Source organism: Gastrolobium bilobum, unplaced genomic scaffold, assembly GCF_033153095.1.
Source record: "Gastrolobium bilobum isolate Gb01-03AN ecotype WA unplaced genomic scaffold, APGP_CSIRO_Gbil_v1 utg15030, whole genome shotgun sequence".
In the NCBI taxonomy this organism is placed as follows: Eukaryota; Viridiplantae; Streptophyta; class Magnoliopsida; order Fabales; family Fabaceae; genus Gastrolobium; species Gastrolobium bilobum.
In genome coordinates, this window is record NW_026897079.1 from 46,938 (window position 1) to 61,992 (window position 15,055).

The 15,055-nt window shown below is 32.3% G+C and overlaps 2 protein-coding genes and 1 pseudogene across 2 annotated transcripts; all 3 read left to right on the forward strand.

The window, feature by feature from the left end:
• Nucleotides 1-937: 937 nt before the first annotated feature.
• Nucleotides 938-1,507, forward strand: LOC133303927 (cytochrome P450 89A2-like). The gene has a single exon (XM_061503905.1). The coding sequence runs from the start codon at nucleotides 938-940 to the stop codon at nucleotides 1,505-1,507; it is 570 nt and encodes a 189-aa protein (XP_061359889.1).
• A 1,633-nt stretch (nucleotides 1,508-3,140) lies between these two features.
• On the forward strand, nucleotides 3,141-4,685 carry LOC133303907 (cytochrome P450 89A2-like). Its single transcript, XM_061503879.1, has one exon. The coding sequence runs from the start codon at nucleotides 3,141-3,143 to the stop codon at nucleotides 4,683-4,685; it is 1,545 nt and encodes a 514-aa protein (XP_061359863.1).
• A 6,699-nt stretch (nucleotides 4,686-11,384) lies between these two features.
• Nucleotides 11,385-12,117, forward strand: LOC133303928 (trihelix transcription factor GT-3b-like; annotated as a pseudogene).
• Nucleotides 12,118-15,055: the final 2,938 nt, after the last annotated feature.

Sequence of the window (15,055 nt, forward strand, 5' to 3'; positions counted from 1 at the left end):
AGATGCATTTGCATAGAGCTGTCAAAACGGGCCAGTCCGGCCCGTTAGGCCCTCGCCTGCGCGGGCCATAGCCAAAAAACCCACATATCAAACAGTCCGCACGGATCAAAAAATTATGCAACCCCACGGGTTAGGGCCAGCCCGTGGGCCAAAAAATTTTTAACAACACTTTCAAGAGTAAAATTCCAATAGTATATATTAATGTTCCTTGTAAGAGAAACAAAAAAGGTTAAAATTTGGGGGAGAAATTAACATTAAGAAAGTTCATGGTCGGCTTATGTACATTCATAAAAGCAGCAATATAGCTATAAAAAACCTTAACTAAAACTAGGTTTAAAAACAATTAATTTAGTAATTTTGTCTAAATCTGTCTGTTTCTTAACTTCATTAGGTACATCAGGGGTTATTTACTAAAGGCAAAAAACTACGAATTAAACAATTTGGTAATAAAATTTACACAGGTGCAATATTCCAGGCCATGACTAGATGCAACACAGTTTAACACTGCACCATATCTGATTTAATTCTTTTGAACAGTTGTAAGTTCAAACCAAATCATAGATTATTTGGGTTAATTCAAAGCATGCGTCAAACTTGTGCCACATAACATAGAAAGATTAGGCTAGTTCTGGATGTGAACTCATGAATTCAATTCCTTAGGCAATCACTCCAAACGAATATAAAATCAGTGTGTGCAAAGAAAAAAAGCAAGTTGAACAGAAAGCAGTGCTGTCAGAAAGAAAAGGGGGAGATTCATTAGTGCCAGAATTAAAAGGCAGGAATTGCTGAATTATCATTTTGATTGTGCTTAATAGTTAATACTGCAAATTCAGACACGAAAGAACAAAAAGAAACAACTACTAAAGCAGGAAAAATAATAATAAGGGCATACCAATTTATGATCATTTCAATTACACAATGTATGTTTTACTTTCTTATGTGTTTTGGAGATAAACTTGATGAGGAAACTGTTGAGAATATTCAAAGGGTACAACATAGTTTACTTCACAATTTCATTCGGTTCAATGTCCTGAATTTTCTACCAGTCTTTTTCACCGAGATTTTGTTTAGAAGACTATGGAGAAAGATCTTGGAAATTCGTCAAAGTCAAGTGAGTGTCTTCCTCCCTATAATAAAAGCACGACATGAGAAAATGAAAAGCAAGGTTGGTGTTGGTGTTGGAAACGAAGTAGAAGCAGAGTTTGAGGCTTATGTTGATACCCTTTTTGATATGAAACTCCCACATAGTGGAAGCAAATTAAAGGATGAAGAGTTGGTGAGTTTGTGTGCTGAGTTTATCTTAGGCGGCACCGACACAACAGCTATCACGTGGTTGTGGGCCATGGCAAATTTAGTGAAGCATCAAAACGTACAAGAGAAACTGTTTGATGAAATTAAGGAAGTTGTGAAACATGGTGAAGACATTGAAGAGAAACATTTGAAAAGGATGCCTTATTTGAAGGCTGTGGTCTTAGAGACCCTGCGGCGACATCCACCTGTTTCATGAAAAGTCTGAGAAACTCGTTCATGTTTAGAAACTTTTTAATAGGTGCGATCTTATGGCACAGTGGCTGTGTGTCCGTGTTGCAGTAATTGAACCATTGAGTCTACCTGCTAATCTAAATTGTGTGCTACGATTGTGGTTTGAAAATTCTGTTTTGTGAAACGTGCATCAATATTAGCAATTTTTTTATTTATTTTTTATTCAAGTTACTTGATTTATTTTTATTTGAATACTGTTTCGGAAGACATGGTATGCCCATACTAACAAATTTATGTTTCGTGGTATTAGTTTCCTGTCAGTGATTTTACTTGATTTGCGTGATTTTTTGTTTCATGAATCATTTTTTAATATTAAATGATTCATTGTTTGTTTGGATAAAAATAAGTATACTGTTTGCATGGTACACGTCTTTGAAAAATTATTTTTTGTTTGTGTTTGTCATTTTAAATGATATAAAGTTATCTCATTTTAAGAGAGAGACAGATACAGAAATTTTTTTATTTAAATTTTAAAATTAAAAAAATCATACACTTTCTCTCTCTCTCTATTTCTATTTTTCTGTGTTTATCTCTCTCCTAAAATGACATAATTTATGTCGTTTAAAATAATAAACTACAAACTTTTTTTAATAAATATATTGTTTTTATCAGGTTCGTCTTTTACGGATAGGGTAATACGTCACTTATGTTGCATAAGAGAAGTATTATCTCATGCTCAAACAAAAGTTAGGAGAGAGAAAAAAGTTATAGGTAAGAAAAAAAAAATCTTGTGGGACCCATTTAAAAAATATGAGTGTAGGAGATAAAAAAAAATTTATGTAAGAAAAGTAATTCCCTTACGGGTATTGTTTACAAATTTACGGTTTGTTTGTTGTGTGAACATTAAAGACAGATTTTGTTTCTTTCTATTCTATTGCACGAACTATAAGACAGATTTAATTAATTAATTAACTAATAATCTTTGAAAATAATCTTTGTTACGTTTTAATTAATTAATACAATTGACGTAACCTATAATTTGAAAAATTATTTAATACAATTAACGTAACCTATAATGGAATTAATTAACGTTTTAATTGTGGTTTCAAGCGTTACGTTTTCTGATAAACTGACCATGCTTTAACGTTGTAATGAATTTGGTCCAAAAAGTTTAATTCAATAGTATTTTCCAAAGTCAGATGAGTATTTCAATCGTTGCTTTTATAAAAAAACAGTAAATTAATTGAAAAGAAGTTTCTTCCCAACAGTAAATTAATTGAAAAGAAGTTTCTTCCCTTCAAACTACTCAAGCTTCGTTACATATACAGTATTCCAATTGTTTCTTCCCAACATTTCCGTTGAAAAATTATTTAATACAATTAACGTAACCTATAATGGAATTAATTAACGTTTTAATTGTGGTTTCAAGCGTTACGTTTTCTGATAAACTGACCATGCTTTAACGTTGTAATGAATTTGGTCCAAAAAGTTTAATTCAATTGTATTTTCCAAAGTCAGATGAGTATTTCAATCGTTGCTTTTATAAAAAAAACAGTAAATTAATTGAAAAGAAGTTTCTTCCCTTCAAACTACTCAAGCTTCGTTATATATACAGTATTCCAATTGTTTCTTCCCAACATTTCCGTTCAATGTTTGCAATGGGATTGTGGTTCTATTTTCTATCTTCTATTTCTCTATACCTTTTCCTTCAAGCTTTTCTCAATGTCATCCGCAACAAGAGACTACCACCAAGCCCTCCTACCATACCCTTATTAGGTAACATTTTCTGGCTCCTTAAGTCGTCAAAAAATTTTGCTGTCCTCGAACCTGTCCTTCGATCTTTACGTTCCAAGTATGGCAACATTGTTACCATTCACATTGGGACTACACCTTCCATTTTCATAACATCCCACGAAGCTGCTCATCGAACACTTGTTAAAAATGGCACTGTCTTTGCTAGTCGCCCCTCAGCTCTTCAAACCATCAAAGTCTTCTTCCCTAATCTATACACCGTTAGTACTTCTCCTTATGGTCCCATTTGGCGGTTTTTACGTCAAAACGTCATGCAAGTTATTCAACCTTCTCGATTAAATTCATATTCTCATTGCCGTAAGTTGGCGTTAAATGTATTCAAGAAACATCTTTTAGCTGATATTGAATCAGGCAATAATAAGGGCATACCAATTTATGATCATTTTAATTACACAATGTATGTTTTACTTTCTTATATGTGTTTTGGAGATAAACTTGATGAGAAAACTGTTGAGAATATTCAAAGGGTACAACATAGTTTACTTCACAATTTCATTCGGTTCAATGTCCTGAATTTTCTACCAGTCTTTTTAACCAAGATTTTGTTTAGAAGACTATGGAGAAAGATCTTGGAAATTCGTCAAAGTCAAGTGAGTGTCTTCCTCCCTATATTAAAAGCACGACATGAGAAAATGAAAAGCAAGGTTGGTGTTGGTGTTGGAAACGAAGTAGAAACAGAGTTTGAGGCTTATGTTGATACCCTTTTTGATATGAAACTCCCAGATAGTGGAAGCAAGCTAAAGGATGAAGAGTTGGTGAGTTTGTGTGCTGAGTTTATCTTAGGCGGCACTGACACAACAGCTACCACGTGGTTGTGGGCCATGGCAAATTTAGTGAAGCATCAAAACGTACAAGAGAAACTCTTTGATGAAATTAAGAAAGTTGTGAAACATGGTGAAGACATTGAAGAGGAACATTTGAAAAGGATGCCTTATTTGAAGGCTGTGGTGTTAGAGACCCTGCGGCGACATCCACCAGGTCACTTTATATTGCCTAGGGCAGTGACGCAAGACACTGTGATAGATGGTTATGATATACCTAAAAATGCAATGGTGAATTTTCTTGTGGCTGAAATGGGGTGGGATCCAAATGTGTGGGAAGATCCAATGGAGTTTAAGCCTGAAAGGTTTTTGAGGCATTGTGAAGGTGATACTAAATTTGATCTAAAAGGGTTTGCGGAGATTAAAATGATGCCTTTTGGTGCTGGAAGGAGAGTTTGCCCAGCAATTAGTATGGCACTGCTGCACCTTGAGTACTTTGTGGCCAATTTGGTAAGGGATTTTAAATGGACACTTGAAGATGGGTGTGAGGTTGACTTGAGTGAGAATCAGGCTTTCACTATTGTGATGAAGAATCCGTTGAGACCATGTGTGTCTCCAAGAATCACTTGAAATATGCCTTCCAACTTTCTGGTTTAGCATTTAGGGGTGCTAGGACCCCATCTCCCCCTTTCCAATCCCCACCCCATTTCCTCCAAAATAAGAAAATTAAAAAAAAAATTGGAATTTTGTTAGTTTCTTGATAATTAATATTATGTTATAAGAACAACAATTGAATGAGATAAAAAGAAACAGCAGTGTATAAATATGACATATGACATATAAGAACAACAATTGAATGAGATAAAAAGAAACAACAATTGAATAATTAATATTTTGTTAGTTTTTTCTGTATGTATATAAGATAATTTTATTTCATGTAACCTGAAAAATTATATTCCCTTACATATCGAAATTAGTTTAATAATTTTTCTTAATTGTTCAAAATGTGAGACAGGACAAATCATTAGAGGCCGAAACTTGTTTCAAGAGAGCCGCACCATGGAATTTAGATTATCTTGATTGATCTCACCCTTGTTACAAAAATAAAAAATGAAAGAAATGTCAACATTGCGCGCATATAAACAGTATCCAAAATGGTTGTACCAAAAAAAATAAAATATATAAAACAGTATCCAAAATGGTTGTACCAAAAAAAATAAAATATATAAAACAGTATCCAAAATGATGGGAGTAGTGTCTCTTGGCTCACTTTTACACAACATGTAAAAGAGGATTGCAGCATGCCTTTACCGTGGTTCATGGATTGTGACCCCACCCTCAAAAGTAAGTGTCGGCATCTCCGTGAATCATATTCATGAACCAGAATCCATCATGTTCATAATCGTATGATTTTGTCGCAACAGTTTGTATTCCTGATAGAATCTGTCATTCCAACAATACAATGATGTCCTCCCTCGTTCTTACTACCATAACAATCCAATGTGTTTTCTATAATAATTTATTATCTGTTATATTATATATATAAAATAATATTATATAAAATAGACTTGAAAATGTTATATATAATTATATATGGTACCATTTAATGTGCTTTTTCTGCCTTTTTTAATTATCAATCATCAATCATCTAACTTTTTTATTATTTTTTTAATTTTTTATTTAATTTAGTATATTAACTAAATGCAGTGCTGATTCAATACAAAGTCAAGCTTATGCATGCAACTATTAAAAATGTGTAAATCCATTATCAAATAAAGTACAACTTTTTACATTAACAGTACACGAAAATTAAAATCATATATATGTTACAAATATTATTTTTATGGGCAATATTAATTAATTAGTTGTGTATTTTAAAATTAATCGGGTTAATAGATATTTCAATATTATTATTGTAACTGGCCCATTGTGATCACATTGAATTGGGCTTATGACATCTGTTGTTATTGGGCCTAATTGGGCAGCAGTGTAGGTTTTAGTGTGACCCTGGTTTTCCATGATGGGTGGACACAGACTTTATTAGCTAGGTCTCATCTCTCGCCTATTTATATTGGAGTTAAACATCATGCTATCATTGTTGAGGCTGCCTTTATCGAAACAAGTGACAGAAATGAAGATCTTGCATATAGTCCGTTCTTTCTTTCGTCTTTGTGATGATCCAACAAGGTACATACAATCCTAACTTTGATTTTATATTGTTTGGTATTTTATAATCATATACATAATCCAGGTTAAAATAAATCTAACATTTGGTATCAAAGCCATGTGTATATGATTTTAGAATCCACGTTCTTGATTGGAATCAAGAAATTAGGATTATTTTTATAAAGGTTGAAACTTTATGTGTTGATTCATGAATTTTTTCTTCTGTTGAATCGAGAATATTAGGGTTTTTATTTTAGTGTCACGATCTTTCTATTCATGTATGATATGTGTGTTTTTATGAAATATTGAAGGAGAATTTGTATTCTAAAATTTTAGGGTTCATCGTATTAAAAAAAAAGCACTCTTGTTTAAAACATCATTTTAAGTTTTCAATTTTCGTGCCCTTTTTTTTATCACCATTTGAATACATTTACACTATTGTCCTATATTTAGTATAGGAAAGTGGAGAAAACGTTTTCTATGATGTTTTATATTAAGAAGGTAGTTTTATGGTATCCTTTGTATTGGATCGTGCTTAAACACTGATATTAAAAAAAAGGTATCAATTATGATTAAAAAAAATGATTAATTTGGCTGAAATGTAAAGTGATCAGAATGGATATTTTCACTTTTTTTTCTATGATCGTACATAATAATTTTTGTTTTTGTTTTTGTTTTTTGTTAATATGGTTGCGAGCATTCTTCGATTCCTCAAAAGACCCAAAGATGATGAATAGGTTGTTTGTAAATTCGGTAATCCGTTCTTTTTAGTTAAATTCTATTTCCATCTATGTTTTCACTCTGAGCGTGAATGAAAGAGGTAATTGGACACTTGTATATGTTGACGATGGAAACCCAATGACACATAATTGCAATTTTTAATGGATTTGGGGTATTCTAGTTGTTGTATACCACCTGTTTGAGGAAAAGTCTGGGAAACTCGTTCATGTTTAGGAACTTTTTAATAGGTGCGATCTTATGGCATAGTGGCTGTGTGTACGTGTTGCAGTAATTGAACCATTGAGTCTACCTGCTAATCTAAATTGTGTGCTACGATTGTGGTTTGAAAATTCTGTTTTGTGAAACGTGCATCAATATTAGCAATTTTTTTATTTATTTTTTATTCAAGTTACTTGAATTTTTCTTACTTGAATACTGTTTCGGAAGATATGCCCATACTAACAAATTTATGTTTCGTGGTATTAGTTTACTGTCAGTGACTTTACTTGATTTGCGTGATTTTTTGTTTCATGAATCATTTTTTAATATTAAATGATTTTTTGTTTGTTTGGATAAAAATAAGTATACTGTTTGCATGGTACACGTCCTTGAAAAATTATCCTTTTCATTTATTATTTTGTTTAAGGGAGAACTGATTGTAATTTTAAATGACATAAAGTTATGTCATTTTAAGAGAGAGACAGACACAAAAAAAATTTTATTTAAATTTTAAATTAAAAAAAAATCACATATTTTCTCTCTCTCATGATTTCCATTTTTCTGTGTTTATCTCTCTCCTAAAATGATATAACTTATGTCACAAACGCCAAACTTTTTTTAATAAATATACTGTTTTTATTAGGTTCGTCTTTTACGGATATTGTTTACAAGTTTACGGTTTGTTTGTTGTGTGAACATTAAAGAAACTATTTTATTATGTTTCTTCCTATTCTATTGCACGAATTATAAGACAGATTTTTTTTTTTAAAAGTTCAAGTCCACATTTTTATTTTCCACAGTTGATATATTTATTGATATTTTTTTGCGGTTATATCTAAAAGTCCAACACTAATCTATCTAAAAGTGTTTTACGGTTATATCTAAAAGTCCAATCACATTTGGACCACGTCTTTTGCTATTGAAAGATAAACCCATTTATTTAACGAGAAAAACAAATATTATGTTGTAAGAAAATTTCCAAAGTCATGTCACAGAGATAACTAATTGTGGGGTTCATTATTTTTAAAATAAAAGAATTAAGGGGCACACTTTTATATTTATGTAGGAAAATTGCTTGTGTCATGTAAAAGGAAGAAAATATTACCCTTATTTTATATGTATAAAATTAGAAAAAAATATTTATCCTTTTAAATAACACAACTTATATCATTTCACTCTCTCAAAGAAGTGAGACCCATACCTTTATTTTTTTGGTCAACTCTCTCTCATTCTTTATGTATCTCTTTCTCTCTATTAAAATGGCACAATTTTACATCTCTTAAAATGACACACATTTTATCCATAAAATTATGTTGGTTTAGATTTTCATGCCTTGTTATATTTAATAGGGCTGCATTTCACTTTTGGATTCCATGATATTTCCTTTTTGCTATATCATTATGTTGTTTTAGTGTATTGTATTTTCAATGTAATATAATGAAAAAATATTATTTTGATACACAATTTTAATAATTGTGATTGACAATAAGTGGAATTTTTTTTATCGACAAATGCAATAATTTTTTAGAAACACATGTTGGAAAAGTGTTTCGTGTTGTTTGAGCATGTTTGGTTCATGAGTTATTATTATTGTTTAATAATTATTATATGTTAATTACCTGCCCAAAGGAGATTTTTAATATATAATAATAAATTACATGAAGATAAAAATTATTGATGGGAATATGTAATTGAATTTTTTTGAAAATTACATATGATGCATTTATGTTGGAATTAAGGTGATATAAAATTTATCTGCCAAAAGGGGATAAATTTTAGACAATTATATATAATTCTCTCCGTTGTTAAAACTTCGTGTATGAAAAATAATTATATATTATATACTCTGCCCAAAGGGGAGTATATGATACTTAATTATTTTTGTTATTGTTCATGACTAATTTATTACATTATGTGTGTAACTTTTGGTGATAAAAATGAAATTGTGTTAAACTCTATCAGTTATGAATTTTATTTTATTTTTTGATATATTTTGGTGCACAATGTATTGAAAAATTAGCTCTCAATTGATATTATTATATGATTTTGTATTCTCAGCCTGTGTTGCATGCTGTAATTTTTTTTATTGGATTGTATGCTTCCGCTTAAACTGTTTAAATGCAACAACAAAAAATTATTGAGGAATGCTTCTGGTTATTTCATGCAATTTACTGCCCAAAGGGGGTTATTGTGTGTTTTAATTGAAAACTTAACAATAAATAAAATTATTGGAGGTGCATTGGTCTAGGTGATCTATCTGTCCAAATGGGACGAATCTCTGAAGCCAGTGTATGCTCATAATTGATTCATCTACATGAAAGTAAGTGGGAGTAAATATATTTTCTTAATACTTTATGTAGATGACATTTTATTTGCTAGTAAGATGTTGATTTATTGAATGAAACAAGAGCCTTTTATCTAAAAGCTTTGATAAGAAAGACTTTAGAGTAGCTTCCTTCGTGTACAGAACATGAGTTTAAATTCCTTGGTGGTAAAATAAAAATTTCCAAGCACAATAAATTTTCCAAGCACGATATGATCACATTTTTAACATTTATTGTGCTTGGAAAATTTTATTTTACCACCAAGATATATTGATATAATACTTAGCTTGTATACATATCGTCCATTCCCTTTTGATTTGCGTGGGATGGTATAATAAGAAGACCACAATTTGCACAATACCGAAGTGATGCATCTATATAAAACAAGAAGACCACAATTTGCACACTAAATTCCTTGTTGGGCCTTCAAGTGTAATAAATACATCTAACAAAAAACAGCAACTATAATGTAACAAACTTAGAATATATCTATTAAACTGAAAAAGCAGAACTGATATATGTGTTACTTGAATAATAAATATGTAACTGATAACTTACGAAAAATCGGAACTGATAGATATATAACTGAATAATAAACATGTTACTTGAATAATAATAAATCGTGCCTAATAACAACAAGTGCAACCACAATATGTTACTGTTTCGGAACTTGAATAGATTTCGAAATTGATATACTTTGAATATATATATATATATATATATATATATATATATATATGAAAATAGTGACATGTTTCATCTTTTCCCGTGTGTGTGTCTATATATATATATATATAAATAAATAAATAGTGACACGTTTTATCTTTTTCTCCGTACATCGCACGGATAATGCACCCTTATATATATAAGGGAAGGAAGAGGATTAAGATTTTAGGATTTCTTAAATCCGCATGGGCTGTGATTTTAGCATTAAGGAAAAAGCCCAACACTATATAACAAAAATAAAAAACAAGAAATTACAACTGAATTAGGAGAATAGTCCAAGCGAAAATAACTCTAACTACCCACTACTCCTAATCTACAAACAGTGACATAGAACCTTTTTTTTTCTTTTAATTCTTATCCACAACTCAGAAAAATAAGAAACAACCCAACTATTAAATAGGACTGTTACAGTGAACTAATACTGAAATAACAAAAGGTTAAAGTATAAATGTAACATAACTTTAAGAAGTGCTTTTTTTTTTTTTACAAGGCAACTCGAGTACTTATAACTAATTGAAACAACTAGCACTTTTCTTAATAGTAAGTTATAATCATCGTACGTTTCTTTAACATCTTACGATTTTACATTTATATATATTGAGAATATTATATATCAAACAATTGTTAACAAACTCAATGGATCTAGGAGTTATGACAATCCTAGGAAGTTTTCAATAAGTGATAGGTGCTATTATTTAGAAACCACTAAACATTTAAGTGAGATGTATATAACGATGGCAAATATCATAACAGTAAGCACACATAAGATAACCCACAATATATAAATCTCAAATGTACATAACTAAAAAGTATGGCTAAGGGAGGGGATTAGAGTAGAGAAACAGAGATTTTAGTTTTGATTGATAGGAAAAAAAGAAAAAAATGGAATTGTGGTTCTATTTTCTATCTTCTATTTCTCTATACCTTTTCCTTCAAGCTTTTCTCAATGTCATCCGCAACAAGAGACTACCACCAAACCCTCCTACCATACCCTTATTAGCTAATATTTTCTGGCTCCTTAAGTCGTCTAAAAATTTTGCTGACCTCGAATCTGTCCTTCGATCTTTACGTTCCAAGTATGGCAACATTGTTACCATTCACATTGGGACTACACCTTCCATTTTCATAACCTCCCAGGAAGCTGCTCATCGAACACATCGAACACTTGTTAAAAATGGCACTGTCTTTGCTAGTTGCCCTTCAGCTCTTCAAACCTAAGATGAGGGAGAGAGGTTTCAGAAGGAGCCCTGAACAGTGCAAATGCAAGTGGAAGAACCTCGTTAATCGCTATAAGGTATCTCTCTATATATATATATAGTCTTATTGTTTTGTGTGTGTCGTTTGGTTAATTGTGGCGTTTGCATTATGAATTTCGATGTGAGTTTTGTATGGCAGAGGCGACACGATTTTATTTTATATTATGTTTTTTTTTCTTTGAATAATGCTTATGAGTTTTTGGTCGGATTGATTCAGCACTTAGGTTTTGATTGAGTTGGTGGAAAATTTTGAGGGAAAATCACTTCATATCTGCGTGGTAGAACAAAAATGTGGAGGGAGATGATGCTGACAAAGTTGACATGGAGAAGTCTTCAAGGGCAAAGATTCCATCAAATGCTGCCAGTAACAATATTAGTAGTATTCAGGAAATGCTCAAGGATTTTTTCCAGCACCAGCTAAGGATGGAGATGCAGTGGAGGGAGATGATGGAAAGGCGTGCTCATGAAAGACAGCTGTTTGAGCAGGAATGGCGGCAATCGATGTAAAAGCTTGAGAGGGAGAGATTAATGATTGAACAGGCATGGAGGGAGAGAGAAGAACAGAGGAGAATGAGAGAAGAGAATAGAGCGGAGATAAGGGATGCTTTGTTGACGACCCTTTTAAACAAACTCATTCATGAATCTAACTAAATGAGGCAAATGGCTTGGGTTCCTTATAGCTAATTTCTTTCTATTTTCCATTTGATATATGATTCTTAGTTTAGCCGTGAATGAACTAAATTTCATAGTAGCTTTTGATTACAGATAATTTTGGAAAGGAGCATTCATTGGATGAAGGAAGGAGAACATATGAATATAATAGGAGTGTATGAACATTTTCTTTTGAAAATTGATACAGAAAGATTTTTTTTTATATGACTATTTAGGGATACTTCTGTTTGGCATTCAAGTTCAGGGACATATTGCTGTAACTAAAAAACAGGTGTTGGTTTCTGCCTGTCTGTGTGATTTTTCTTATTTCGGTACATATATTATAGGTTTTCCTTTTTCCCTCCCTGAAAGATGCATGCAAGGATGACAAGTTTGTTTATTATTGAGATAAATCTTATTGTTTTCTTTTATGTAATGTTCTGGATGTGATTGAGATGAAATTTTATACAAAATGATCCTTAGCTTTCATGGTTTTGAGTCGCAAAATCATGCCCTCTTCAAGTATTGGAGTTACTCTATCCTAACCTCTACTCGAGCACTAACACCTCCAAATACTCTACCCAGTCAAATCTCTAAAGTTTTGATGTTGGATAAATCTAGCACTTAAGAGTTGTTTAGATTTGTATTGTTCATGATTATTTTTTTTCGTGGGGCGTGCTGTAGAAAAACAAAGAACATATTTACTAATTCAGTCAAGGGTGAGCCCATAAATAAACCAATTGACAACTATCAACATACTCAACACTCAACTGATTGAAGAAGACTGTCAGTTTGTTGCATGTTTTATTGTGTTTCTTAGGTCTACGTTTAAGAACATTCGACAAGGAATCGCGTGCAATCTTTAACAAATTAATCATGGGTAGGGGTTAGGGTATCTTATCTTTTTATTAAACATTATTTTCTATCAATGGTTTCTATTTGATAAAAGACATTTTTCTTAAATTTATTTTTACGTGCATGATTCGAGATTTCGGTGGATGAAGTTTGTCATTACGTTTTTGGTAAAATTGTTCTCATAGTGCCACTTGTGGCACTCGAGTCCAAGCAGAGACGTATGGTTTTTTGTTATGCTTTCTTTTATTTTATTTATTTTATTTATTTTTTTGGGTACCGTTTCAACTACAAATGTTTCACATTTTATATATTGTTTCTTTTTTATTGAACGTGTACATAGGGCATCTGAATAGATCAACATGACATCAAATGGATGTTCCTTATTGGTTTCTAGGAAGGAGTCCCACTTTGGGAGGCTGTGCAAAGGGATGTTATTTTATGTAATGTTGCAGACCACCTTATGTTAGCCTGCACTGGTACAACCGGATAATATTCTCATGATGACAGCAGTAGATTTTGTATCATCCGTTATGATCTTACAATAATGCACATTAACAAAATGAAATTAAAACATGTCGCTATCTGGCTTGGAAGCAGGGCATTACATTAAAAGCATGGAGGCACGCCAAGAGAGCAAATTTTCTTTTGGAACTTTTGTACTATCTGCTCAGAAGATCGCTAGCTTGACTTTGCAGGAGGTTTCTCTTTCGGATGTTTGGAGGCATAATGATCACCAAGTTGATTTTGATTTGCAAGTTGGACCTGAAAAAGAATGTGGAACAACAGTATAACGAATCCTGATACAAACACAAAAAATCTCAAAAGATTCTTCTATAACATATTTAAGATTGCAAAAAAACTTTAGAAACACAAGGGTTCCATAACATATTCAGAAAAATTCCAGAAAAGCTTCTAAATTAAAAGGGTCCATTAACCTATTTAACCATAGTACCACTGCCACCGAATGACCAATACCACAAATATATGTTTGAGTACTTAAGCTCTGTCAAAAAGGTCATTTCATAAGTCTAATTCTAAAAATGATGATCTTAACAAAGATATTCTGGGCACTCAAAAACACTGCATATACCAGACACCTAGTACATGCATTGAAATATTGTTAGTTGAGCAGTCAATTTAAGTATGACTGTTGGTACCCAATTAACAAGAACAGATATTAAAAGGAACGGTGGTCTCACTGAATAACTACAATTTTATTAATGTAAAACAGAGTTATATCACCACCGTGAATACAACCTGTAACAGTAACAGAAAAAAGAAATGACAATCACGACATAGACTCAAAAATAGAAGAACACTACCCTTTCCAATTAATTATCCGATTGAGGAAGGAACCCTTATGATTCATACCCTTCCAGCAACTGGTACTCTCTTCCCAGTGCCAAGATCCACTTCACTACACAAAATTCTCCACCCCATCCCCCTCCCCACTCCAATCACATTTGCCGTGATTTGGCTGCAAATATGATTGCAATGGCCGCTATTGCATTCCGGTGCGACGCGGCGCGTTTTCTTGCGGCAAGGCACCGCAACACCCATACGGCGCGGCTTGCGGCGCAATTAACTACTATGATACCACCCATTACTAGGGAGTATCATAGGTGCAAGCGTGCAACCACATGGGATCAACACCTTCATAACTAACTCACTTCCAGGGGGCATGAAAGGAAGAGTGGGTTTCGATTCCCTAGGAGAGGGGACTATAAGAAGGATGGGGAGGAATGGTTTAGCATCTTGGGAATTGAGACTTGGAATTGGGCTGGGATGGAAGAGGACAGAGTCTCTCGAATACTCAGATATCTGTCATTGTTCTTGTTCTTTTAATTTTCCATTGTAATAAATTCTCATTTTTCTTTTGTATTAGCATGTACAAGTCCTGTTCTGTAAGAATTTCAGTTCATCAATACAATTTCGTTTCATTTTTATTTCCTATTTGTATTTCTTTATCATTTCTGAGTATCAATCTTATCAATTGGTATCAGACTCTTGATCCAGGAGCATTGAAACCAGGAAAAAAAAAAGTATGGAAAACAGATCTGAAGATTGGAAGAAAAGAGAGAAA

Excerpts from the sequence above, each read along its gene's own strand:
- LOC133303927 (XM_061503905.1), top strand. The coding sequence starts at position 938 with ATGTGTTTTGGAGATAAACTTGATGAGGAAACTGTTGAGAATATTCAA.
- LOC133303907 (XM_061503879.1), top strand. The coding sequence starts at position 3,141 with ATGGGATTGTGGTTCTATTTTCTATCTTCTATTTCTCTATACCTTTTC.